A 26,110-nucleotide genomic window follows, 5' to 3' on the forward strand; every position below is an offset into this window, starting at 1 on the left:
AGGTTACCTCCGGTCACAGAGGCTGCGCTCCCAGCTGGGCTGAATTGCCGCGACCTTGGTCAGATCCCCGCTAGCATCGTGAGATATTCGCACAGTGTAGAGGCGAGTTCACTGCAGTGAAATTCTCCAGGTGAACTCGCCTCTGCACCGTGCGACTTTCTTGGGATCACATCGAGGTCACTGCAGTTCAGCCTGGCAGGGAGCGGAGCCTCAGTGACCGGAGTAACCTCGATGACGTCACTGATGCTGCGCGCCCAACAGCTCAATCACCTGCGGTTTTCAGCCGGGACGGTCGCACCTTGGCACAAGCCAGGTTGAAAACTATTTCTCCCCCAGACATGGATTACGGCGTGGGACAGAACAACGGAGAGGTGAGGGATAAGGTTGTTTTTTTTTAATTTTTGGTTTACTACAGAAGAATGAGGGCTTCGGGGGAATTAGACGAAGCGGTAAGTATGGTTTAAGATTATTAAAGGAGTCTGTGTCATTCTTTCAATTAAAGGACTTTCTTCTGGGTGTCTGTGTTTTTATACAATGTGATTAGTAATGGGGGTGTCTTATTGATGCCTCTCCATTACTAACCTCAGGGCTTGATGTCAGCTGACGGTGACATCAACCTCCCCAACCATCACCCCACTTGACACCGCTACAGGACAAGTGGGAAGAGCGAGGCTAAGTGCCAGAATTGGTGCGTCTTAGAGATACGCCTTTTCTGGGGCAGCTGAGAGCTGATGTTTTTAGCCTGGGTGGGCAATATCCATGGCCCCTTCCTAGGCTATTAATATCAGCCCGCAGCTGTCTGCATAGTCTTTGCTGGTTATTAATTATAGGGAGATCAGTCATTTATTTTAGGGCCCCCCATTTTAATAGACAGTAAAGGCTAAGTATCCAGCTGTGAGCTGATATCAATAGCCTGGGAAGCTCCATGGGCATTACCCCCTTCCCAGGCTATAAACATCGGCTATTCCTAGAAAAACGATGACTTCACTGGGGTGTGATTCTTCCGGGCGACGCTCACAGATAGGTGACACTGAGGGGCCAGCCGGGTGCCCACTGTCCTCCCTGGGCTGCAAGACGTTGGATGACGCTGGTGGACAAAGCACAGGAGGTAGCACCTGCGTCCTATAGACATGGCCAGTGTGTGGTGGAAACAGCAATGAACGATATACAGACTATAGAATGGCTGGCATTCCGCCCAGGGCGCAGCCTGCAGTGCCGTCCTGTAGTGACCAGTGGGAGGCGCTGTCCTCACATGCCCAGGATAGAGCAGGGTTCAGCCTGTGTTCCTCGGTTCTTCCTCCTGGAAACATATGATGATCTGAGTGTGATGAGCCGGGGATCGCACACAGCCTCCTGTACTGCCGATCTGTGCTGAAGACTCCATTTCCCGGAGCAGTGACGGAGGATCTGCACAGGGCAGAGGCTGCAGGAGACGCGGCTGGAGGAGGCTCCTCACCAGTGATCCGGCAATGACTCAGTGCAGGCCGGATGAGCCGTCCCCTTTCTTTCTTTCTCCGTAGGGCAGTGAGGGGTTAATGCGCGCGGTGCGTACAAGGGGGCGTGTGTGTGACGGCTCTTCCCGCCGTTGGCGTGTGACGTCAGCACGTCGTGCGTCTGCGAATGAAAGGAAACAAACAGTAGAGATTACGGAGCTGTTCCTGGAATCAGAGTGGCGGTGAGCGCTGGCGGGAGCGGAGCCGGGGGCGGAGGGTGAGTGCGGCCGGGGCACCGGGAGCCGCGCTGTGACGGCGGCAGTGTCCGCCTCCTGGAGAGCCGCGGGGGGCCGGCCAGCCTGGCACTCACTCCCGCCGGAGCCCAGTGTGGGGGGCGAGGATGCCGCGGCACGGCCAGGGCATAGTGCGGTCACTGGAAGACGCGTCATGTGTACGGGCTCCACTGAGGAACATGGCGGCGGCACTCCCCTGACAGCTGCTGCTCCAGTAGTCACCCACTGCTGGCTGTTGCTAGGTAACCGATGCTGCAGAGATGGAGTATGCTGAGGGGTCACACTGGACTGACCTCTGGGGGTGCTGACACTGGGACCCCCGATCCTGAGCACAGTGCTGGGTACTGCCCCTCTATTCATTGTGTCAGCGCTGAGTGTCCGTCCTGCTGACCCCTGAGATGAGCGCCTGGTCATACCGGCTGATGGGCCCACCATGGGATCAGCAGTATGTGGCGGAATACATCCACCGGTGGACATGAGCCAATGTCTCTGGCCAGCCCTGACTCCTTCTGATTGGCCGGCCTGGTGCAGGGTTGTGACTGCGTTTCGTCTCAGCACGGACATCCTGCCAGTCCGGCCAATCAGAAGACGAGTCAGGAGGGGTCTGCAGAATACTGGCCTGACAGCGGTCCTGACAGTCCGTGTGCCCATTTCTTACCAGTCGTGCCATTCTTGGTGTATATGAGCCCAGTAAGCTTCCGTGTGCCCCTTATCGGATCGTGTTGGCCACTTTCTGATGCAGCGGAGTCTCGTATCACTCGGTGTATTGTAATTCTGGGAATCGCTGACCTGTGGGGAACCTACAGTGTATCTTCCAGCAAATCTGGGGACGCTGTAGTCACCGACAGATCTCTGACCTGGAGCATTGTGCGCATCCACCATCACATACATGTGCCCGTCCTGGGTCCTCCCTGGGAAGTACGAGGGCACAGGAGGGTGCAGCGCTGTAGGTCAGATTATGCAGCCGTGCTGGGGTCTGTGCAGGGGTTGGAGAAGGAAGCCCCCCGGTCTTGGAGGCTGCATCGCAGGCCGGTTATCATGGCCGTCATTCACAGTTTGAGTATGAACTGCCACTTCTGGCTGGGCCACAGGTCTCCGGACTCGATCTCCGTACACTCCCTGCATATATGAGGCTTTTGAGTTCAGCTCCGGAGACCCGTGGCCGCTACGTAGTCGGATTAATTATGTCGGACATGTGAAACCAGCCTTAATGAAAGACAATGTAATTCTTGATCAGTATTGTATTTTTCACCTTTGTGTCTTATCTCTAGTGTTTCGTGAACTTGCGTAGAACGAGCTGCAGAATGTCGGGCTCTTCAGGACAGAAAAAAGGATCATTACGGCAACGGAAATGTGGATTCTGCAGGTCAAACAGAGAAAAAGAATGCGGGCAGCTGCTGATGTCCAGCAACCAGAAGGTGGCAGCACACCACCGATGTCTGGTGGGTATCGGACCCAGTGTATGTGGTGCCCTGAGGCATAAAGCTCGTCTGTCATTGTGCAGGATTTCTTGTTGGGCTAGGTGTATTTGAAGTGTAGTAAATTCTCTATTCTGACTTTTTTTTTTTTCTTATACGTCCTATAGCTGTTTTCTTCTGCGCTTGTGTCTTCACAATCTCATGGTGAAAGCCTTGGAGGGTTTTCTGTAGAAGACATACAGAAAGAACTGAGACGGGGCAAGAAGCTGGTATGTCACAAAGTGTCCTGTACTATTAGATTCTGAATGGGCTTCGCTCTTGGGCTCGGCTCACATCTGGGGTCTAGTCCCTGGTCACATGCTGCACAAATATTGATTTTCTCTTTGTATAATAATGGACATCTTCACAAAAGCCTTTCGAACCCCAGCATCGGTCTGTGAAAATGAATGCGTATAGGCATTAATAACACTAGTGTGGGCCCAGTATGCCCATAGTTAGAGGTCCCCTCAATGGTAGATGATTGCCAGGGGCCCCATCAGTCAGGCAGATGCCCACCCGGCTGTAAGTAGATTTTTTGTGCAATTGTAGCTGGTTAGGCATTGTATGTGCAGTGCATGCAGCTGGCTGATATTGGGAGGTCCTGGGTGTGACGCCAGTATGCCCTAATAGGAAATATGGAGAGGTGGGCTTCATTGGTCAGCTTATTTTTATAGCATTATTCCCATCGCCTAGGCTTGTCATCCTTTTGTTAGCACTGGAGGTCTGATATCAGACGTTCCCAGTTCTGAAAATGAAGGGGCCGCAGCTCTGCACCCTCTTCTAAGTTTTTACTTATGTGCAGGGGTTTGTGCTGCTCTTCCCTGCCCAACAGGGCGAGCTGTGAACTAAGTATTGTAAAAAGGTTGATCTCAAAATCCATCAGATTTCATCCACCTACTGATCATAAACTGTTGCCATATTCTAGTGATATGCGGTGCCAGTTGGGCACCTCTACATTGGTGCCCGACTGGCACAGCCTCCTCGTTGTCCATGAGCGCAGCTGCCTGTGTGCGGTTGATTGAGATGACTGTGTATAATTAGTGTTGGATTGCATGACAATAGATATTCTTAGACCTGCTCGTTAGCAGATTGTCCTTATGAATTCTTCATTTTGCTCACTTGTCGAGTGATCGGCGGCCTGTTTAGTAAACAAGCTGATCAGGAATAATCATTCTTCACTCGTTCCTGACTATCGGCCATTGAGAAGCATGTGGGTTTGGATCTGAATTTCAGGCAGTGGTCACACAACGCTTGTTCATATGGCCGGTAGTGAATGTTGTGAAGATGGAGAATAAGTAGTTATACAATGCTTGCTCTGCAGTAGTGAAATGACTCCCTACATGGATTTGTGTGGGGCCCTACTATATTTCCGATCCCTTACAGTTTGGTTGTTTTTATCTTCTGTCAAATTCCATATACATTGTATAAAATGTTTCTTTGGACTCCGCATTATGGAGGCACTATCCTAGAGCATTGCTCTTATTGGGTTATCTATGTGACCCCATACAGATCACCGTGTGGTGGCGCCGACATTTCCGTCAGCTCCGTACAATCTCTGTGCACACAGCTCTGCCAAATGTATGAGACGTACATTGCATATTTTATGTAGACAGAAAGAATCATACTGTTACTAATGTAAAATAACTAAAAGGTAAATTGTAAATCCAGGTGCCCAAGATAGAAGATTATAGCACAGGAGTTGATAATTCTTTCTATTATTGCAGCATTGTTGCACACGTTCCACTGTTGAGTCCATTGATCCTTCCCCATGTGTTTCTCTAATGTCTTTCTGGTTGTTTTCCTAGATGTGCACTTTGTGTCACTGTCCTGGTGCGACAATTGGTTGTGAGGTGAAGACGTGTCACAAGACCTATCATTACCACTGCGCTCTGCATGATAAAGCCCAGATGCAGGAAAACCCATCACAAGGAGTATATCTGTAAGAACAAAGAATTCATCTTCCAAAAGATAACTTTTTTTTTTTCCTCCCTATTGGACAACCCCTTTTTCACCTACTTAAATGGTTAACTTATTGATTGGTGGTCCGACCCTTGGGTCCCGTATCCTGCGAATAGTGGATAATTTGTTTTCTCCTGACCACCCCTTTTAATAATCTTAGTAATTTGCTCTGTTGCACAATTCTCAATTGTATGTGTACTAATTCTGAACTTTATATTGAAGGTTTCTTGTTTAGTGTGGCTGTATGTATGGGTGCAGTCACTTGCATTTAGTATTCTTTTTGTTGGCTTTGGGAAGACCACAAGAATATGATGCAGTAAAATTGATTTCTGATGGTTAGCTGTGCTCCCTGGTACTACTACTATTGCCATATGTAGGAGATGGTGGACAGATCATGGATTTTTCCTTTTAATAACTTCTGATGATTGTATACTCACTTGGGGTAGGCTGAACCACCCCTCCACTGATTTTAAGAACTGGAAAGTCTCCTCCGTAGATGGGGTGGTAGTAGTGAGAATCTGCGACTGACCACGGTACCATTCGCCTTCTGTAGGAGTGTTGCTCACTACCTCTCCATTCACAGGGGGACTTTGTGCTCCCGTTTTTTAAAACATTGAGTGTCTGAACAGCCTCAGCCCCAGTGAACAGACATTATTAATCTATCCTGTGCACAACCCCTTTAAGAAGACTGACTTGTCTGTCTGTACTTTGCTCATCATAAAGTGCTGTCGAAGAGAGATGGATAATGTTTTTGAGCACTTTAATTTTGTGTCCTTCTTGGGGAAAAGAAGGTTCAGTGTTACTGCAGCCAGCATCAATAAAGTAGAGCTTAAAGGGAACCTGTCACCCCGAAAATCGCGGGTGAAGTAAGCCCACCGGCATCAGGGGCTTGCCTACAGCATTCTGCAATGCTGTAGATAAGCCCCCGATGTTACCTGAAAGAGGAGAAAAAGACGTTATATTATACTCACCCAGGGGCGGTCCCGCTGCTGGTCCGGTCGGATGGGCGTCTCTGGTCCACTCCGGCGCCTCCCATCTTCATTACAAGACGTCCTCTTCTGATCTTCAGCCACGGCTCCGGCTCTCTGACCTCAACAGGGCAGACAAAGTACGCCTGCGCCGGGGCTGTGGCTGAAGATCAGAAGAGGACGTCTTGGAATGAAGATGGGAGGCGCCGCAGCGGACCAGAGACGCCCATCCGACCGGACCAGCAGCGGGACCGCCCCTGGGTGAGTATAATATAACGTCTTTTTCTCCTCTTTCAGGTAACATCGGGGGCTTATCTACAGCATTACAGAATGCTGTAGATAAGCCCCTGATGCCGGTGGGCTTACCTCACCCGCGATTCACTGCCAGTCTCGTGATCCCACATATCTCTACATCGCTTCCTTCCAGTGTCTTTCCATCCACGTTGCCCATTTCCCAGGTTCTGAATTTGAATGGGTTGGCAGCGATACGCATGAATTCAGAGCCTGGAAGAGGAGCAAAGTGGGCAGAAAGTCAGCAGAAGAAAATGGTGCAGTGACACATCGGCTCACACGTGACCAGCAGTGAGATGGCGATTTATGCTGTATTTACCCATCTGGATGAGTTACCCTCCGGAAAGGAGCCGTTTTTGTTTCTCGGGAGTCATTGCGGTTGCATTTGTCTGATCACAAAGCCTTCCGACTTGCATCAGTGTTTCACAAATCCTCACTGACTTGAATGGCCGAGACTGTGGGTCAGAATTGGACCTGCTTGAAGTCTCGCATTTCTCGTACTCTGATCTGTGTTTTTCCCAGATGTGTGTGCATATATCCATCAAGCTTTATGAGGCCGTGTGCTGTCTGGATCAAAATATAAACATGTCACAAATATGTGAATGTAGCCTTAGAAGCATGTAATGTAACAAAAGGCAATAACAAATATATTTTTTTTGTCTTTTATTGCCTGTTTATATGTTGACACAATTTGTATGTCCAGTTTAACAACTATAAAGTACTGGTATGAATTATCAGGTAGACATGTGCACCAGCCTAGGTACTGCTGGCAAATATTTATTTCCACATTTGGCAATTCTCATATTGTATAACTTATTAAAAAAAAAAAACAAACAAACATTTCTTCTTCTTGTTACTTAGGATTTATTGCCGGAAACACAAAGAACAAATGCACAACTCAGAAGGTAAATCTTAATCTGCAAGCATCTTCACATGCCCTGAATTCTAAGGCAGAGTTTAAGGATCTCATTCTATGCTATTGTTGCATTAGAATTTAAGAAGTTTGGGGGATGTTTATAAAAACAGCAAGTAAAAAAAAAAAAAAGTTTGTTTTGCTGCTTTTGGTTTTCCAAAAGGCTTTCTTAAAATGAGCTGGAATATATGTTGCTGTAAGCAACTTTACTGTTTCTCTTTCACCAGTCGTGAGAAATTTCCGCTCTTGTGCTGTAGAAGGCAATCAAAGCTGAACATATTGATGTAGTATTTTTTTGTTTTATGGAATTCAGTTGCTTTTATTGCTGCTGCATGGTCTCATTATGTTCCTGCCATATAATAAGCAATGATCACCAACCGTTACACCGATGCCTCTACCCTGTGCCAGTCATTACACTGGCTACCCATCCACTCCAGAATCCAGTACAAAACTACTACCCTCATCCACAAAGCACTCCATGGCTCAGCACCACCCTACATCTCCTCCCTGGTATCAGTCTACCACCCTACCCGTGCCCTCCGCTCCGCTAATGATCTCAGGTTAGCATCCTCAATAATCAGAACCTCCCACTCCCGTCTCCAAGACTTTACACGTGCTGCGCCGATTCTTTGGAATGCACTACCTAGGATAATACGATTAATCCCCAATCCCCACAGTTTTAAGCGTGCCCTAAAAACTCATTTGTTCAGACTGGCCTACCGCCTCAATGCATTAACCTAACGATCCCTGTGTGGCCTATATTAAAAAAAAAAAAAAAAAAAAATTAATTAACTGGTTCATGCAGCTTTACATGAACACCCAAGCCTTACACTATGGCTGGTCCGAATAACTATAGCAATTGTTACCATCCACCTCTCGTGTCTCCCCTTTTCCTCATAGTTTGTAAGCTTACGAGCAGGGCCCTCATTCCTCCTGGTATCTGTTTTGAACTGTATTTCTGTTATGCTGTAATGTCTATTGTATGTACAAGTCCCCTCTATAATTTGTAAAGCGCTGCGGAATATGTTGGCGCTATATAAATAAAAATTATTATTATTATTATTATTATTATTATTATAATGATCATGACACGGCTGCCATACTGAGCAATTTCCTCTAGATGGCAGCGATTGCATCACCGTCCATCAGAAGGTGATGTAGAGTGGTCATTGAGCATTTCTCTATAACATATCACGTATGTGTCGGGTGATTCACTGGAATGATTTTACAATCTGCCTTTTTTTTTTTTTTTTTATATAGATGAATTAGAAGAAGAGTTTGGCCACAGAGACTTAAGTCCGTCACGTGGTAAACGAGGCCGGGGAAGGGGCTCACGTGGAAAGTCAAGGACTGCAAACTCCAGAGGACAGTCGGAGGAGAGCAGGCTCACATCTTCACAATGTACAGAGGAGACCGAAAGCAGCTCCAGTGTAAGTCATGGGGGAAGCTAGTGTGATGGTTGAGCTCATTCTCATCTTATTTGATTAGCCGCATGGGTGCATGTATGGCCATCACATGACCACAGCAATTGGGCTGGAATGCAGAAACATTGGAGTACTGTACATATTCCATAAAGTTTTGCACCCATTAATTCAAATTAGTAAACAAATGTGTATTCGTGCAATAAATTTTAGCTATATAGGAAAACTGTAAAGCATATATACCCCTTTTTTCTTTTTTTTTTTTTTTTTTTTTGTGGACCGGTCACCAGGTCTGGCCAATGTGAGATAAGAAAACCACCTTTTAGGGCTGATAGATGACGTTCCATAATGCTGTATATTTGCCCCAAACCCGACCTGCAAGATAAGAAAAAAGACCGTTTATACTCGTCAGCGAGGCCACCCAGTCAGAGGGGTGCCACTATTCTTGGTCTGGCGCCTCCCATAAATTTCAGTGTATAAGAAGAAAAAAAAAGGGATCCAGTTGAAATGTTTTTTTGTTTTTTTTTTCTGTCCAGCAAAAAAAAAAAAAAAAAAAAATTTGCACAACTTTTGTGAATGAACTGGTACTGGATCGTTTCGAACAGATGATTACTGGACATGTGAACATAGCTGAATACTCCTCAACAACAACAAAAAAAAGTAAAAATTACACATTTGGCATTGATGCATTCAGAGATGTTAGAAATGTCTTATCAAAATATAAAGCAAATTAATGAGTTCAGTGAACAATGTAACGAGAGAAATCGAAACACCAGAATTATGTGTTTTGTTTTGTTTTTTTCACTACAGCATTGTATTAAAATGCAATTAGAGGCAATTTTTCCCATTTTCCAGTACACTAGATGGCAAAATCAATTGATGCAGCTCTAAAAAAAAAAAAAAAAAAAAAGTTATGGCTCTTGGAAGAAGGAGAGGGGGGAAAAAATGGAAAACGGCCACGGCATGTAGGGGTTCAAGTTTGTTGCCAGTTGAGTGATCATAACACCGAGTCGCCATATATCTTTTTTTTTTTTCTCCAGTCCTTATTGCACATTTAGCCTGCCCAAACATGTTTAGTGATACCCGGCAACAATCTACCTTTCTGGAAATATTCTTTCAACAAAATATCGTTCATGGACGAATAGTCTTTATTTGAGCGCAAGATTTTTCAGATGAAAAGAAGCGTTCCTTTACAAGTCCTTCCTCTGTCAATGATTGTTTTGGTTTGAATACCGTATATACTCGAGTATAAGACTAGGGTGAGAAATGCAGCAGCTACCGGTAAATGTCAAAAGTAAAAATAGATACCAATAAAAGTAAAATTAATTGAGACATCAGTAGGTTAAGTGTTTTTGAATATCCATATTGAATCAGGAGCCCCATATAATGCTCCATAAAGTTTATGATGGCCCCATAAGATGCTCCATATTAAAATATGCTCCATATAATCCTGCATAAAGGGTAATAATGACCCCATAAGATACTCCATAGACACATTTGCCCAATATAATGCTGCACAAATGCTGATTATGGCCCCATAAGATGCTTCATATAGACACTTTCCCCATATACCGTAATGCTCCACAAACATTGATTATGGCCCCATACAGACACTTGCCCCATATAGTGCTGCACAAACGTAATGGCCCCATAGATGCTCCATACAGACATTTGTCCCATTTGCTGTTGCTGCGATTAAAAAAAAAATAAAATAAATCATACTCCCCTCTTTGTCGCTTAGGCCCCCGGCACTTTCAATATTTACCTGCTCCTCGTTCCGGCGCCGCTCCGTCTTCAGCGTCTTCTGCACTGACGTTCAGACAGAGGGTGCGCACTAACACGTCAGCGTGCCCTCTGACCTGAGCGTCACTGCTGAAGACTGAGCGGCGCCGGAACGAGGAGCAGGTGAATATTGCGCAGCGCTACGCTCGCCTCCCTTTTATACTCACTTGCTCCTGGTGTGATAACTGCAGGTCCCTGGCTTCCCGGCGCCGCAGCTTCTTCCTGTACTGAGCAGTCACTGTTACCGCTCATTACAGTAATGAATATTACTAAACCAGGGATTCAAGCTTGAGGAGGCTAATTTGCATATTCCAGGTGCCTTCTGGGAAAAGCGAAGAGTCTCCCTAAGCTAGAAGATCGTTGGGTACAGCCGGGACCAGCTGCTTGGAAAGAATCACCAAACAGAATTTTTGCCTGTTGGACATTATTGCAAGAGAGCTTGGCTGAGTAGATTACACAAGAAGGAAAACACACAGCAAGTCAGCAGGATCTAGGAGCAACATGGCAGATGTGACAACCTACATGGTGAGCTGCAGCATGTGCTACATGTTCACAGATCGACCAGAAGAAGAATCCAATTTCACCTGTCAGAAGTGTAGACTAGTGGCCCTTTTAGAAGAAAAGGTGCGGGGTCTGGAAAAAAGAATAGCAACTTTGAAACTCATCAAAGAGAATGAAGACTTTCTAGACAGAACAGAAGCATCTCTACTGGTCACAGAAGGTGAAAAAAGTGTCAGAGAACCTCCAAAAGCAGATGAGTGGAAGCATGTGACCAAAAGAAGCAAGAAGACCATGGAGAAATCACCAACCACACAACTGAAGAACCGATATCAAATCTTTGTAGAGGATGAAGATGGCACACCTAAGGATGAAGCAATACCAGCAAGCAAAAAGGAAAAGGGCACACAGCAACAAGTGACAGCAAAAAGTACAGCCAAGAAGCAACGAAGAGTGGTGGTGGTGGGAGACTCACTACTGAGAGGCACAGAAGCAGCCATCTGCAGACCGGACATAACTGCAAGAGAAGTATGCTGCCTTCCAGGTGCGATGATCAAGGATGTGACCGATAGGATACCAAAGCTCTTCAACTCCAAGGACGTCCACCCATTTCTTCTGATACATGTTGGCACCAATGACATGGCAAGGAAGGACCTACCGACAATCTGCAAAGACTTTGAAGAGTTGGGGAAGAAAGTAAAGGAACTGGATGCACAGGTAGTTTTTTCTTCTATCCTTCCAGTAGACGGGCATGGCACCAGGAGATGGAACAGGATCCTTGATGCAAACAACTGGCTAAGACGATGGTGCAGACAACAAGGATTCGGATTCCTGGACCACGGTGTGAATTACTTGTACGATGGACTCCTCGCCAGAGACGGACTACACCTCAACAAACCTGGGAAACACACATTCGCCAGAAGACTCGCTACACTCATCAGGAGGGCGTTAAACTAGAAGAAGAGGGGACGGGAAGAAAAACATTAGACTTGAACAAAGAAGATCCAGGAAAACATACTCAGAAGGGAGGTAAGAACATTTCTAAAACAATCCACAGCGAGGAGATTGGAACAAAACAAAATCCTCTAAACTGCATGCTCGCAAACGCCAGAAGCCTGACAAACAAGATGGAAGAACTAGAAGCAGAAATATCTACAGGTAACTTTGACATAGTGGGAATAACCGAGACATGGTTAGATGAAAGCTATGACTGGGCAGTTAACTTACAGGGTTACAGTCTGTTTAGAAAGGATCGTAAAAATCGGAGAGGAGGAGGGGTTTGTCTCTATGTAAAGTCTTGTCTAAAGTCCACTTTAAGGGAGGATATTAGCGAAGGAAATGAGGATGTCGAGTCCATATGGGTCGAAATTCATGGAGGGAAAAATGGTAACAAAATTCTCATTGGGGTCTGTTACAAACCCCCAAATATAACAGAAACCATGGAAAGTCTACTTCTAAAGCAGATAGATGAAGCTGCAACCCATAATGAGGTCCTGGTTATGGGGGACTTTAACTACCCGGATATTAACTGGGAAACAGAAACCTGTGAAACCCATAAAGGCAACAGGTTTCTGCTAATAACCAAGAAAAGTTATCTTTCACAATTGGTGCAGAATCCAACCAGAGGAGCAGCACTTTTAGACCTAATACTATCTAATAGACCTGACAGAATAACAAATCTGCAGGTGGTCGGGCATCTAGGAAATAGCGACCACAATATTGTACAGTTTCACCTGTCTTTCACTAGGGGGACTTGTCAGGGAGTCACAAAAACACTGAACTTTAGGAAGGCAAAGTTTGACCAGCTTAGAGATGCCCTTAATCTGGTAGACTGGGACAATATCCTCAGAAATAAGAATACAGATAATAAATGGGAAATGTTTAAGAACATCCTAAATAGGCAGTGTAAGCGGTTTATACCTTGTGGGAATAAAAGGACTAGAAATAGGAAAAACCCAATGTGGCTAAACAAAGAAGTAAGACAGGCAATTAACAGTAAAAAGAAAGCATTTGCACTACTAAAGCAGGATGGCACCATTGAAGCTCTAAAAAACTATAGGGAGAAAAATACTTTATCTAAAAAACTAATTAAAGCTGCCAAAAAGGAAACAGAGAAGCACATTGCTAAGGAGAGTAAAACTAATCCCAAACTGTTCTTCAACTATATCAATAGTAAAAGAATAAAAACTGAAAATGTAGGCCCCTTAAAAAATAGTGAGGAAAGAATGGTTGTAGATGACGAGGAAAAAGCTAACATATTAAACACCTTCTTCTCCACGGTATTCACGGTGGAAAATGAAATGCTAGGTGAAATCCCAAGAAACCATGAAAACCCTATATTAAGGGTCACCAATCTAACCCAAGAAGAGGTGCGAAACCGGCTAAATAAGATTAAAATAGATAAATCTCCGGGTCCGGATGGCATACACCCACGAGTACTAAGAGAACTAAGTAATGTAATAGATAAACCATTATTTCTTATTTTTAGGGACTCTATAGCGACAGGGTTTGTTCCGCAGGATTGGCGCATAGCAAATGTGGTGCCAATATTCAAAAAGGGCTCTAAAAGTGAACCTGGAAATTATAGGCCAGTAAGTCTAACCTCTATTGTTGGTAAAATATTTGAAGGGTTTCTGAGGGGTGTTATTCTGGATTATCTCAATGAGAATAACTGTTTAACTCCATATCAGCATGGGTTTATGAGAAATCGCTCCTGTCAAACCAATCTAATCAGTTTTTATGAAGAGGTAAGCTATAGGCTGGACCACGGTGAGTCATTGGACGTGGTATATCTCGATTTTTCCAAAGCGTTTGATACCGTGCCGCACAAGAGGTTGGTACACAAAATGAGAATGCTTGGTCTGGGGGAAAATGTGTGTAAATGGGTTAGTAACTGGCTTAGTGATAGAAAGCAGAGGGTGGTTATAAATGGTATAGTCTCTAACTGGGTCGCTGTGACCAGTGGGGTACCGCAGGGGTCGGTATTGGGACCTGTTCTCTTCAACATATTCACTAATGATCTGGTAGAAGGTTTACACAGTAAAATATTGATATTTGCAGATGATACAAAACTATGTAAAGCAGTTAATACAAGAGAAGATAGTATTCTGCTACAGATGGATCTGGATAAGTTGGAAACTTGGGCTGAAAGGTGGCAGATGAGGCTTAACAATGATAAATGTAAGGTTATACACATGGGAAGAAGGAATCAATGTCACCATTACACACTGAATGGGAAACCACTGGGTAAATCTGACAGGGAGAAGGACTTGGGGATCCTAGTTAATGATAAACTTACCTGGAGCAGCCAGTGCCAGGCAGCAGCTGCCAAGGCAAACAGGATCATGGGGTGCATTAAAAGAGGTCTGGATACACATGATGAGAGCATTATACTGCCTCTGTACAAATCCCTAGTTAGACCGCACATGGAGTACTGTGTCCAGTTTTGGGCACCGGTGCTCAGGAAGGATATAATGGAACTAGAGAGAGTACAAAGGAGGGCAACAAAATTAATAAAGGGGATGGGAGAACTACAATACCCAGATAGATTAGCGAAATTAGGATTATTTAGTCTAGAAAAAAGACGACTGAGGGGCGATCTAATAACCATGTATAAGTATATAAGGGGACAATACAAATATCTCGCTGAGGATCTGTTTATACCAAGGAAGGTGACGGGCACAAGGGGGCATTCTTTGCATCTGGAGGAGAGAAGGTTTTTCCACCAACATAGAAGAGGATTCTTTACTGTTAGGGCAGTGAGAATCTGGAATTGCTTGCCTGAAGAGGTGGTGATGGCGAACTCAGTCGAGGGGTTCAAGAGAGGCCTGGATGTCTTCCTGGAGCAGAACAATATTGTATCATACAATTAGGTTCTGTAGAAGGACGTAGATCTGGGTATTTATTATGATGGAATATAGGCTGAACTGGATGGACAAATGTCTTTTTTCGGCCTTACTAACTATGTTACTATGTTATGTAATATGCGGCTCCACCTCTATGGGAAGTGGAGCCGCATATACATTACTGTAATGCTGGCGCCGGGGAAGCAGGGACCGCGCCGGGAGTAGGTGAGTATAATTAGACAGCCCCCGTTCCCCCTCCCCTGCCGACCCCTGGGTATGACTCGAGAGGGGGACTTTCAGCCCAAAAAAATGGGCTGAAAATCTCAGCTTATACTCAAGTATATACGGTAATTCATTTTCAGCAACTTGCGTCTGTGTATGGGGGGCCTAGTCACCTTCCACAGATTTCCATCAGCATAAGGTCGTTCTACTGATATCCATCCTTGCCAAAAGTAGTAGCCACATTCCACCTTAATGAAGACGTCATGTTGCCCGCCTTTTGCTTTTCCTTTTCCCAAGCCAGAAAATGGCTCGTTCTCAATATGGATATAGTCAGCACATTGCTCATTTACCGCTCTCAAGCCACCTCTGTCGGGTGGACAAGTGTGTGTGTGTGTGTGTGTGTGTGTGTGTGTGTGTTTTTTTTTTTTTTTTTTTTTTTTAATTCCAGAGCGCCCCATTTCCGCTCTCTCTGGTATCCTGTTGTTTGGTCAGCTGTCGATGTTGTGCATCACTCAAAAGGGCAAAGTGCCAGCCTTCTGCGTGATTGCTGAATCTGGGGGCATCATGGACACGGCCACTTCCCGCAGGTGTGCAGTGCGGCCAGGTGGTTGTTTCATCACCCTTCTACCATATTTTACAGGATGCTTAGTTTTCAATAAACTCTGCAACCTTCTCTATTGTCCCATCACTACTGACCCATTTTGGAACTTCCCATCCGGTATCTCCCCAATGACACAAGGTTTTTGTTAAAAGGCATAGCCTTTTCTCGTGCTGTCTAGAGGCCACACAGCTCCCACCCAGTGATTTTTCTTTCTACAGTTTATACCAGGCTTTCAAATCCCTCTTTTGCAGCCAGTCCGCAGATATGCAAAGTGGCCTTATTGGTTAGTGTATTTTCTCTTAATATGTTCCCTCTTCTCCACTGGGTCTAAGCTGTGCCGCTCATTAGCTGAGGTTTACTTCGTATCTGCCTCCTAGTAGCAGCAGCTATAACTCCGTCTGTATCCCCAAGTGGAAAGTACAAGAAAAAGCTTTCCTCATTGCTGTCACGTTTGTGACAAGTGCAAAAAAGAAAATGACGTTTTTGTTTTTCTCCTTCCTACAGAGAGACAGGTCACCCCACAGAAGCAGCCCTAGTGACAGTAGACCGAAATGTGGCTTCTGTCATGCTGGAGATGAAGAAAATGAAACGCGAGGAAAGCTTCATATATTTAATGCAAAAAAAGCAGCAGCCCACTACAAGTGCATGGTGAGTATCCCGACTGCAATATCTGACTGTTCTCTGTGGAGCCGAAAAGTCATCTCTGGTCTGTTCTACCACACGTTGCAGAAGCTGTGTGGTTGCTTGTACTACTTTGTGCTTTCTACAGTGGTACAGTAGATTTACTTATATTTTTTTACCCCAAGGCTGTATACTAGTGATGAGCGAAAGTGCTCTGATAAAGTGTTATCTGAGCATGCTCGGGAGCTAACCGAGTGCTTTCAGCGTACTCGAATATATTCAAGACCCCACACTTGCATGTCTCCCAGCTGTTCGACAGCCGCAACACATGCAGATATATTTTCCGACCACGCCGAAGACACTCGGCACCCGAGCATGATCAGATAACACCTTCTCCAAACACGTTCGCTCATCACTACTGAATACTTTAGATTTGTTCTTGGGTCAGGTTTATTTATTTTCTGCTGCCAAAAGCTTCTCAATGGCTCTTTGGCCCTTGGAATGTGACATGGGTGGGGGGTGGGGGGGGAAATAATGCAATTTATTTATTTATTTTTTTTTGTAAATCAAGAACACAATTGAGGTCTACCGCTCTGTTAGTAATTGTTTATGAGTATTAGTTTTGCGGGGTTTTTTTTTTTTTTTTAAATTGTATTTATTTATTTTTTTTAATCTAATTTTTACGGTTTGGTTCTTAATCTGGGGTAAATGTCGGGCTGTAACAGTAAAGCACAAAAACTGCATTGCTACTGCACAGGAACCATGGCATTAACCCCTTAACGACCACCGATACACCTTTTAACGGCGGCAGTTAAGGGTACTTAAACCACAGTTAATTAACGGTGCTGTGGAAAAAGTGAATAGCGCCCCCCCCCAGAGTCGGATTTTCTCTGGGGTCTTGGGTAACGGGAGTAGCCGAGACCCCAGAGAACATGATTCGGGGTTTTTTTACGGACCCCCGGGTTGCGATCGCAGGTAATTAACCGTTTACCGGCGGTCGCAAAAACAAAACGTGATTTCCCATTTAATTTCTCTGTCCTCCGATGTGATCGCACATCAGAGGACAGAGAAATGGGGTCCCCGATCGCCCCCCGGTGCTCCTTGTGGCTCCCGATGGGCGCCGCCATCTTGCTCCGGCCAAAAAATGGCGGGTGCAGTGCGCCCGCAGGCCGGCACCCAGAAGATCTTTGGGGTCTCGGCTGCCGGGGGTAGCAGAGACCCCAAAGAACATGATCTGGGTCGGTTTTTACCGACCCGTTTTGTGATCGCCGATAATTAACTGTTTACCGGCGACCGCAAAAAAAAAAAGAAGAAAAAGCAGTGTTATTCTGTCCTCTGATGTGATCGCACATCAGAGGACAGAGAAATAGGGGGATTCGGGGACCCTGTTATACTTACCGGTGTCCCTGGATCCTCCTTCGTCCCCTCCTGCCCGCCGGATTCTTCATCTGGTAAGAAAATGGCGGGCGCATGCGCAGTCCCGCCTCAAGTGAGTGGGAATTTCATCCTGAAGTCTTCCATCAGATCCGCCTTCTCTGGAGCACTCCAGATATAGGTCGGATGGCGTCCAGACTGAACGCCAATGTACTCTCGTTCACGGTTCGGCCTCGAGATCCAAAAGCCATCGCAGTGCATGTTCTGGTTCTTCCATGGTACCAGTTTCCTTCACCCCTCTTCCACTACTTCTGAGAACCTTTCGGAATCAGGAAGGGCCTCAGTGATCCTGGGAGATCCGCACTGACCATGTCAGGTTTTCATATGCGGAACTAGTATTTTTCCGTCTTATTGCAACAAAACTGCAAGTATGACAGGGACTGACATATTGGGTATACATCAAGTAAATATGGTCCTATAATGTATGACCAAAAAATGAGAGCGCAACCGCGACTCCACCAAACATTTTAAACCTACAAAAGAACCGGAGTATACTCTCATAAGGTATAAATATAGAAGAAGAAAAAAAAAAAAAAAGATAGATAGATAGAGATAGATAGAGATAGATAGAGATAGATAGAGATAGATAGAGATAGATAGAGATAGATAGAGATAGAGATAGATAGAGATAGATAGAGATAGATAGAGATAGATAGAGATAGATAGATAGATAGATAGATAGATAGATATAGAGAGATAGAGATAGAGATAGAGATAGAGATAGAGATAGAGATAGAGATAGATAGATAGAAATAGAGATAGAGCCAGACAGTCTACAAATAGTAATGTTCAAAAGTGAATATTTATTAGACACATAGCTCTTAATACAGTACAAAAAACGGCTAAAAAAAGCCCAAATGTTACAAAAACATAAGACGACGAGGGAAAACACACATATATAAAACAGCGTCAGTCTACCGAAAAAAGTCCATCCCTATATGTAGGTTCAGGAATGTGGGTTACAATCCGGCATCTCATAAACAGAGATAAAAAGTAATCACCCAGAGAGCCTCCCTTGTATTGGGAACCGCAGGTGGTTCACCCCCAAACAACTCATCAAGTTTTGTTAAACATGCTTTCTCACGTCTCTTACTGACTCTATGGATCATAAAGCACGTGAGAAAGCATGGTTAACAAAACTTGATGAGTTGTTTGGGGGTGAACCACCTGCGGTTCCCAATACAAGGGAGGCTCTCTGGGTGATTACTTTTTATCTCTGTTTATGAGATGCCGGATTGTAACCCACATTCCTGAACCTACATATAGGGATGGACTTTTTTCGGTAGACTGACGCTGTTTTATATATGTGTGTTTTCCCTCGTCATATATATATATATATATATACCTATATACCTTATGAGGGTATACTCCGGTTCTTTTGTAGGTTTAAAACTGCAAGTATGGACTTCTTTGCAGGGAGTCTTCACACGTGGTTCTTCCCTATCGCATACCGTTAGATCTTTGGGACCTTAATGATCCTGGGAGTCTTACAGTAGACTCCTTTTGATCCGGACAGACTTTACTATTAGAGAACATCGCCCTTTTTTTCTCTGCGATCTCTGCGAGTCTTCGGAGCTAGCCGCTCTGTTCTTTCAGACCTTTTTCCCTTATTACCATCAAGGCAAGGTTGTCTACAGGCAATCCCCATCCCTTGTTACCAAGGTGGTATTGTATTCCCACAGTTATGAGGGCATCGTTCTTCCCTCATCTCTTTTGGCACCAGTCCACATAACAGAATGGGTTCCCCATGCTCTGACGTGGTGAGTACTCTGAGTAGGTACGTCTCGAGGACGGCGTCCTTCCGAAGGTTGGACGCTTTATTTGGGCTTCCTGACGGTAAGAGGACTGCTTCCTGACTATTACAAGAAGGGTTTAGCCGTTTTCATCTGCCATGTTAGCCTGGTGGATTCGTTACACCATCCAGGAATCCTTCCGTGTTAGGCTGACATCTATCTCCCTGTCTATCGAGGTTTCTTTGGTTCTAGGCACCAGGCGTTGGCAAAGCACGCCTGCAAGCTTGCGGGTTCGTCCAGTCCGCATGCATTCTTGAAGCACTATAATTCCCAGACTTCCACAGATGTGAGTCTGGGCAGGCGGACACTGCAGGCCGCGGTGGCGCACTTGTAAGTAGCGGTTACACAGGGCCTGATCTATTGTTGTCCCCACCCAGGGACTGCTTTGGGACGTCCCACGATCTGTGTCCCCCAATAAGGCGAAGGAGAAATAGGGATTTTTGTGTACTCATCGTAAAATCCTTTTCTCTTTTCTCTGAGCCAATCATTGGGGGACACAGCTCCCACCTTATTAGCTTGTGCTTGTTTTATAATTTGACATGCTATAATCTCATATATAAGGTGACATATGCTCATATGTTATTGATCTCCTACTGCTTTTGCACCGAACTAGTTAGCTGAGAGCCAGCAGGAGGGTGTATACTGTAGGGGAGGAGCGAACTTTCTTTATATCACTTAGTGCAGCAGCATACACCACTGTCTGTGTCCCCCAATGATTGGCTCGGAGAAAGGCATTTTTGGGGTACTCACTGTAAAATCCTTATTTCTTTTTTTAGGGCGGTCTGGGCAGGGTCTGTCTTCTTATTTTTCTGCCCATATCACAATCTGAATTAAGAATAAATAAGAGGAAATCTGACAACTTTTACCCTTGTAGCAATGAATCCAAGCTTAGGTTTTGTGTTGAACCATCTAACGAGTGCGAGAAGGTGGTGCAGACGCTCTGCAGTGCTATCACCTATTGTGATTGGTGTATCACGTATTCCCAGCTGTATACAGCGGTGTTACCTGTGATTGTAATCCTGCCTCTGATGATAAGGAGCCTGCTGAAAACTCTGCTTGGAAGTAAGCGACTAAAATGCCCCAATGGCCAGTGGGACAATTGCAAGATTACTCCTTTTGTTTTAATAAAGATTGTGATGGGGAATTTTACAAAAAAGAGAAACCTCAAAAATCCTGATTTAACACTAGGTAATTTTCTGATCATGGCTTCTCTTTAAGCAGTGATCATACTGTAGGTTTATTGGTTCATTTCTTACAACGGAGGACAAGTTTGCTTGGGTTTATATTTTTCATGTAGTAATAAACTTAAGTTTTAACCATTTCGCTGGCTGCCATATAATATATGGCTTCTTCTTGCGAATTGTATGTGTATAGCTCATGAGCGATGTTTGCAGTCTTAACCATTATATTACTGTTCCTGAGTAAACGTAATGAGCTGTAAAGCCGGGAGATAATCACAGGGGAAAAATTCATTGTGAAAGTCACAAGTGTTAACCTCTTCAGTTGTGCTGCACACCTTTTTAAATTAGTGGGTCACTATCAGTCCTTATAAACTAAACACCGAATTTATTCTACGTTTTTGTTTTTTCTTTCCTCCCAGCTTTTCTCTTCTGGTACAGTCCAGCTAACAACAACCTCAAGGGCCGAAGTTGGAGACTTTGACATAAAAACTGTGATACAAGAAATGAAACGTGGCAAACGCATGGTAACTATGTTTTATACATTATACTCGCACGCTAGAACTACTGTTTTGTGGAGGTTGTAAGTCAAACCTCCGTCTTGGACTACCGTACTTTATCCACACGCTGCTATATGGCTCATGTATAATTAACTATGCAATGAGCTACTGTAACGGTTTTTCAATATTAATTTCCGACTCTGACTTCACCGCTCTGACACGTGCTATATATGGATCCATGTTGTTGTTCGGTTTACACTTGATTTGGGCAGAAATTTAAACAATCTCCTCTACAATCGTGCTGAATTTGCAATTTTTCTCTTATTCTTGAAAAAGGAGACAAACTAAAAGTATTTTAAGCCTAGTTATCAAATGTTAAAGGGGTCTTCCGGCTTTGAGGGGAGTTCCTGTCGTCACTTTGTGGCTGCAGGTTAGCAAATCCTGACATTGTGCATTCTGCAATCTCTGCTAGGATTCCCGTCGATTACCAGATCGAGCGAGTGGTCCTACAACTGTCAGGATGTGATCCGCGTGTGGGCAGTCATCTGCGGAGTAGATTCTCATTTACGTCTGTTCTTCAGAGATGAGCGGGTGGAGATCTCATACTGGTGACCGCCCTCCTGATCTGGTAGTTCAGGGGAATCCTGACAACTTGCAGTCATAGTGACTACCTCAAACCCAGAAAACCTCCTTAACCAGTCATATTAAGGACTTTTTATTACTTTATCCGCTGTCTGATTACTTGGCGCTCCGCGGCTGGGACTCTAACCGATCACTAGATCCTGAGCCCCCATTCCTTCTCGCTGGACAAGTGTAATAAGGAGTTTTCTTGGTGTGGTGATCTTGCATGCATCCTGTTTCTCCAGTTGGTATCATTAATTGGAGCAGCAGGACCTGTGGATGACCACCACTACATTTGTTGGATCCTTGCAATAGGAAGGGACCTCATTCTATAGATTGTGGGGTCCTCGCAGCAATCAGACGTTGATCACCTATTCTGTGTGTAGGTGGTAATGCATGTTCTTGGTGGAACAGCATTTTAAAGGGACTATCCGCTTATCCACAGGATAGGTGACAAGTTGCTGATCGTTGGGTCCTCGGTCCCCAAAAGTTATGATGGGACAAACACGTTCAGTAAAGCAATTTTCAATCCTTGTTCGTTGCTTGGAATGTTAAGATTTGTGTCATTTGTTAAAGGATTTTTTAGACTTGTTTTTGTACATATTTTTACTGTTCTCTTATTAAATAAGACCTACTGTATTCAGTTTATTTTTTCACATCTTTCCCCTTTTTCGTGTCTTGTGTTATGTAGAAGTGTACGTTATGTGGCCTTTTAGGTGCAACCATCGGCTGCGAGATCAAGGCCTGTGTGAAAACGTATCATTATCATTGCGGCGTACAAGATAAAGCTAAATACATCGAAAACATGTCACGAGGAATTTACAAGTAAGAGTTTGACTGTCTGCCAACGTGCAATGCTAATGACTATGCTAAAGGGACTCTGACCGCTGGCTGATTCATGCTGCCCGATACACGTGCGGGGTGAATCGGAGCCCGGCTCTTATTGCATCCTTGTCTGTTACACTGCGGCGACATGGAGAACACTCGTCTTAAGGCAATTTTCCCGTTGTGCGGATTTCACTTTGCAGGTCTAAAGCAATTTACTGTACAACTTGTGGTTTTACAAATCCAACTCACACATTGCAGAAAAAAAATCTGCACTAAAATGAAAGCGTTATGCAGATCTTTATGATAGACATGCAGATTCTGTCTCACAATTACTCCCCACCCCCCCCCCCCCACACATTTTTCTCTTATTTGTGACCTAATCCACACCAGAAAGTTTCCATAATGTGTTGAGCATGGCCGAAGACCATTCCTTTTTGGATGACTAGTCCAAGAGACAGGTTTCTCCATATGGAGGGGAGGGTGTGTAAGCCATGGGGGTGGCATTTTTGGGCTGCATTTTGGCAGCCAAGCACGCCGGTCACCCAATTTGGGGAAGGGTTTTCAATCTTACCTGCTTTCTGGCATTACGTTCCTATGGCAGAAAGTATTTAGGCACGTCGCTATAGGGGAATATGGATACCCCATCATACCATAATGTGTCACTATCCTTGTATTTCTCAGGCTATATTGTAAAAATCACAGCGGGAATGATGAGCGAGACGAAGAGGATGAAGAACGTGAAAGCAGGAGCAAAGGGAACGCAGCCGACGTACAAGGCAATAACAATCCAGCGCAGGTCAATGGGAATTAAGAGCAAAGCAACTAAAATCAGAGGGATGTGCCAGAAGCATGGCTGTGCGCCACACATTAGCGATGGGGGATTGCTGGACATATTATTTTTTAAAGTTGCATTTTAGTGAAGATTGTAAAGCAAAAAAAAAATTCTGGTGTAAATTTTTCACATCAACCAAAACTGTGTTTGGGTAATGATTTTTTTTTTTTTTTTTTTTTTTTTTTTCTTTCATTAACCCACCCAAGACTTTTTGGGCAGGATTTTTTTTTTTCTCTGCATCTGCTATATGCTGTTTTCGTGTATTTTATTTTAATTTTTATATAGTTTTAATTCCTGCTCTCAGGACGGAACCTGGCTGGAAGTCGCTTGCAAGGTATTTTGCTTACAATGCGGCAGCAAATAAATGAAATGTTTGCTCCTCTCAATGTCAGTAGGTTTTTTTTTTTTTTTTCTTTTTTTTCTTTTATACCAATGTTCCCAGTTCCTTGGCATTCCAGCCTGTACAAGAGATCAAAAAGACATTTTATTTGCGTTGTGGCCATTCAGTACGTACCTATTGTACATGTCTGTCCCATCCTAAATACATGGTGTATTATCAGACGCTACGGCTGTCTGCTGTTAAATTTTTCTAGGAAAAATAAATCTTTAAGCTGCAAGAAAATCAAAGTCTACCATTAGGGTTACGTTCCTACAATGAGTTTTTTTTAACACTGCATCTTTATGAAAAATGCAAGTAACATGTTTTACTTAATGGTGCAGAAAATCTGCAACATCAAAAGCTCCTCGTGGGAGCGTAGCCTTAAGGTCCAGTTCAGACCACCGTAATGTCGGTCCACCGCAGACTGCACACTAGTATAAGGCTGAGGTCACGTGAAGGCCTGCTACACCCATAGACCACAGATGCATCCATGCGTCGCTCTATGCGCTTGTCACACTCGGGTCCGTGTGCAATGGGCCATTCAGGAAATCTGACGCTTGGGACTCGGCCCATTAACTTACCTTGGTCCATGAGCAGACCTGGCCTAAAGTTACCCCAGTCTGAACTGTGCCCATAAACGCTATGTTCCCATTTGATAGACTTGTTACTGACATTTCCACCCTCCGCCATTCATTTGATTGTTTTGTAGAAATCTATTCATACCTATGGGATGGGTGTTCAGTCCAGAAATGTTGGTAACCGCATATGAACATAGCCCTTGTATCAATGTAGGTTGTCTGTCCCGATCATGTGCTGCCATAGTAAGGGTATGATCACAACACACTTTGTCAGCAGTCAAAGATATCTGTTTTTTCAGGCAGAAAACTTCAGTCTACTTTTTTGGGGTGGGGGGGCTCTTACTGGCAGTAACCAGACCATTTTTAGATTAAACAATGAAGAAAAAGATAATGTGGTTTTATTTTTAAGAGCAAAAATGCTAAAGGAAAAAGAAAAATGCCATGGCATCTTCTTAGTCTTCTCATTGACTCATATTCCGCATCTTCCCAGCTGAGAACGCATGTACGGCACTTCTCCTAAACACTTGTTGCAAATAGCTTTGAACAGCACTTTCGCGCATGTATTTTTATTTTTTGCCCACCAGTTGCAAGCTGCTCTGCAAATATGTGGGCAGCTGGGTTATGGCTACATTCATGACGTCTTATTTCTGCACATGACCTTTTTTCTTTTTGTCTTGATTGCCTATCAATGTTTTAGGAGGCCTGATAAAGTCTGAATATTCGATGGAGCAGGAGGTGTTTTTGCATAGAAATTAATAGGAAGATTATGGACAGATTTTTAGCCATTAAAGGTTTTTTTTTTTTCTTTTCTTTTTTGCCCCCCAACTTGCAGTAAAGCTGATGAAATGAAATAAAAGATGTCTGTAGCTTTATGTATACAGCTATGGAGCGTTCTGTACAGAAAACTGGAAAACCTGTTCTGTTCACATTAATGTTGGAATTGTGAAAATGACCTGTTTGTAGCGACCCGGCAAGCCTTTCCTTTTCCAGGTGTCATCGCTGAAGGGTGGGTGTCTGCGAATGTCATTTAGCTGATATCGTATATCTATCATGTGCCACGCTGTCATGGATCAATCCATATGAAATAATTTTATTAAAAAAAAGGAAAAAAACGACTGGCTTTAGGATTATGTGATTAAATCCCAATTTTAAGATCGGTTTCTATGAATGATCTGGTACTTGTAATGGATCTGCTTCTGCTGCATAGGTCTGATGCCAGCACAGAGCAGATGGTGACTGGGCTTTGTATAGATTTAATTTGCCTACTACCAATCTTGGTTCGATCACTGATCTGCCGATCATCTTCACAATGCCAGATGCTGAAATAAACGTGAAAGCAAATTATCGGTGCAAATATAAGCAATGATTCGATGCTTGTATCAGAGTGCATGATGGGATACACATGGGAAGCGACATATTTGGGAATAATTGCTTGGGTACATGGACTACATAAAGAGTCTACATTGATTTAGAGTACAGTCATACTTCTGAGTTCTGCAGTGTAACCCTGTCCTGTCAGTACCTCATAGTTTTACTTAAAGGGGTTGTATGAAATGAGAGAAACTTAGGTGGCTTCTTCAGGAATCTGCTCCACTATTAGCCATGTGCATGGCTGATATTGGTTTTAAGCCCCATTAAAGGCAATGGAGCCAAGTTGCAAATC

At 44.3% G+C, this 26,110-nt stretch overlaps 1 protein-coding gene across 4 annotated transcripts; it reads left to right on the plus strand.

Moving 5' to 3' along the window:
• Nucleotides 1-1,597: 1,597 nt before the first annotated feature.
• PHF6 (PHD finger protein 6) lies at nucleotides 1,598-25,542 on the plus strand. Of its 4 annotated transcripts, none has more exons than XM_069746963.1 (10): nucleotides 1,598-1,675; nucleotides 2,998-3,168; nucleotides 3,312-3,413; nucleotides 4,989-5,122; nucleotides 7,263-7,306; nucleotides 8,575-8,744; nucleotides 16,188-16,331; nucleotides 21,132-21,236; nucleotides 22,522-22,655; nucleotides 23,340-25,542. In XM_069746963.1, exons 2-10 carry the CDS (start codon nucleotides 3,031-3,033, stop codon nucleotides 23,467-23,469), a joined length of 1,101 nt encoding a protein of 366 aa, XP_069603064.1. In that variant the 5' UTR covers nucleotides 1,598-1,675; nucleotides 2,998-3,030; the 3' UTR covers nucleotides 23,470-25,542. The 4 variants fall into 4 exon arrangements, with proteins under 4 accessions (XP_069603064.1, XP_069603063.1, XP_069603066.1 ...); XM_069746962.1 differs by having other exon boundaries at nucleotides 1,601-1,710; XM_069746965.1 differs by having other exon boundaries at nucleotides 1,615-1,710; nucleotides 8,584-8,744; nucleotides 23,340-23,608.
• The last annotated feature ends 568 nt before the right edge of the window (nucleotides 25,543-26,110 follow it).

The sequence above is a fragment of the Ranitomeya imitator genome, chromosome 2 (genome assembly GCF_032444005.1).
Source record: "Ranitomeya imitator isolate aRanImi1 chromosome 2, aRanImi1.pri, whole genome shotgun sequence".
NCBI classification, from domain to species: Eukaryota; Metazoa; Chordata; class Amphibia; order Anura; family Dendrobatidae; genus Ranitomeya; species Ranitomeya imitator.

Coding starts and splice junctions, on each gene's coding strand:
- PHF6 (XM_069746963.1), top strand. CDS start 3,031: ATGTCGGGCTCTTCAGGACAGAAAAAAGGATCATTACGGCAACGGAAA. Junction 5,123..7,262: donor CCATCACAAGGAGTATATCT/GTAAGAACAAAG, acceptor CTTGTTACTTAG/GATTTATTGCCGGAAACACA. Junction 16,332..21,131: donor CAGCCCACTACAAGTGCATG/GTGAGTATCCCG, acceptor CTTTCCTCCCAG/CTTTTCTCTTCTGGTACAGT.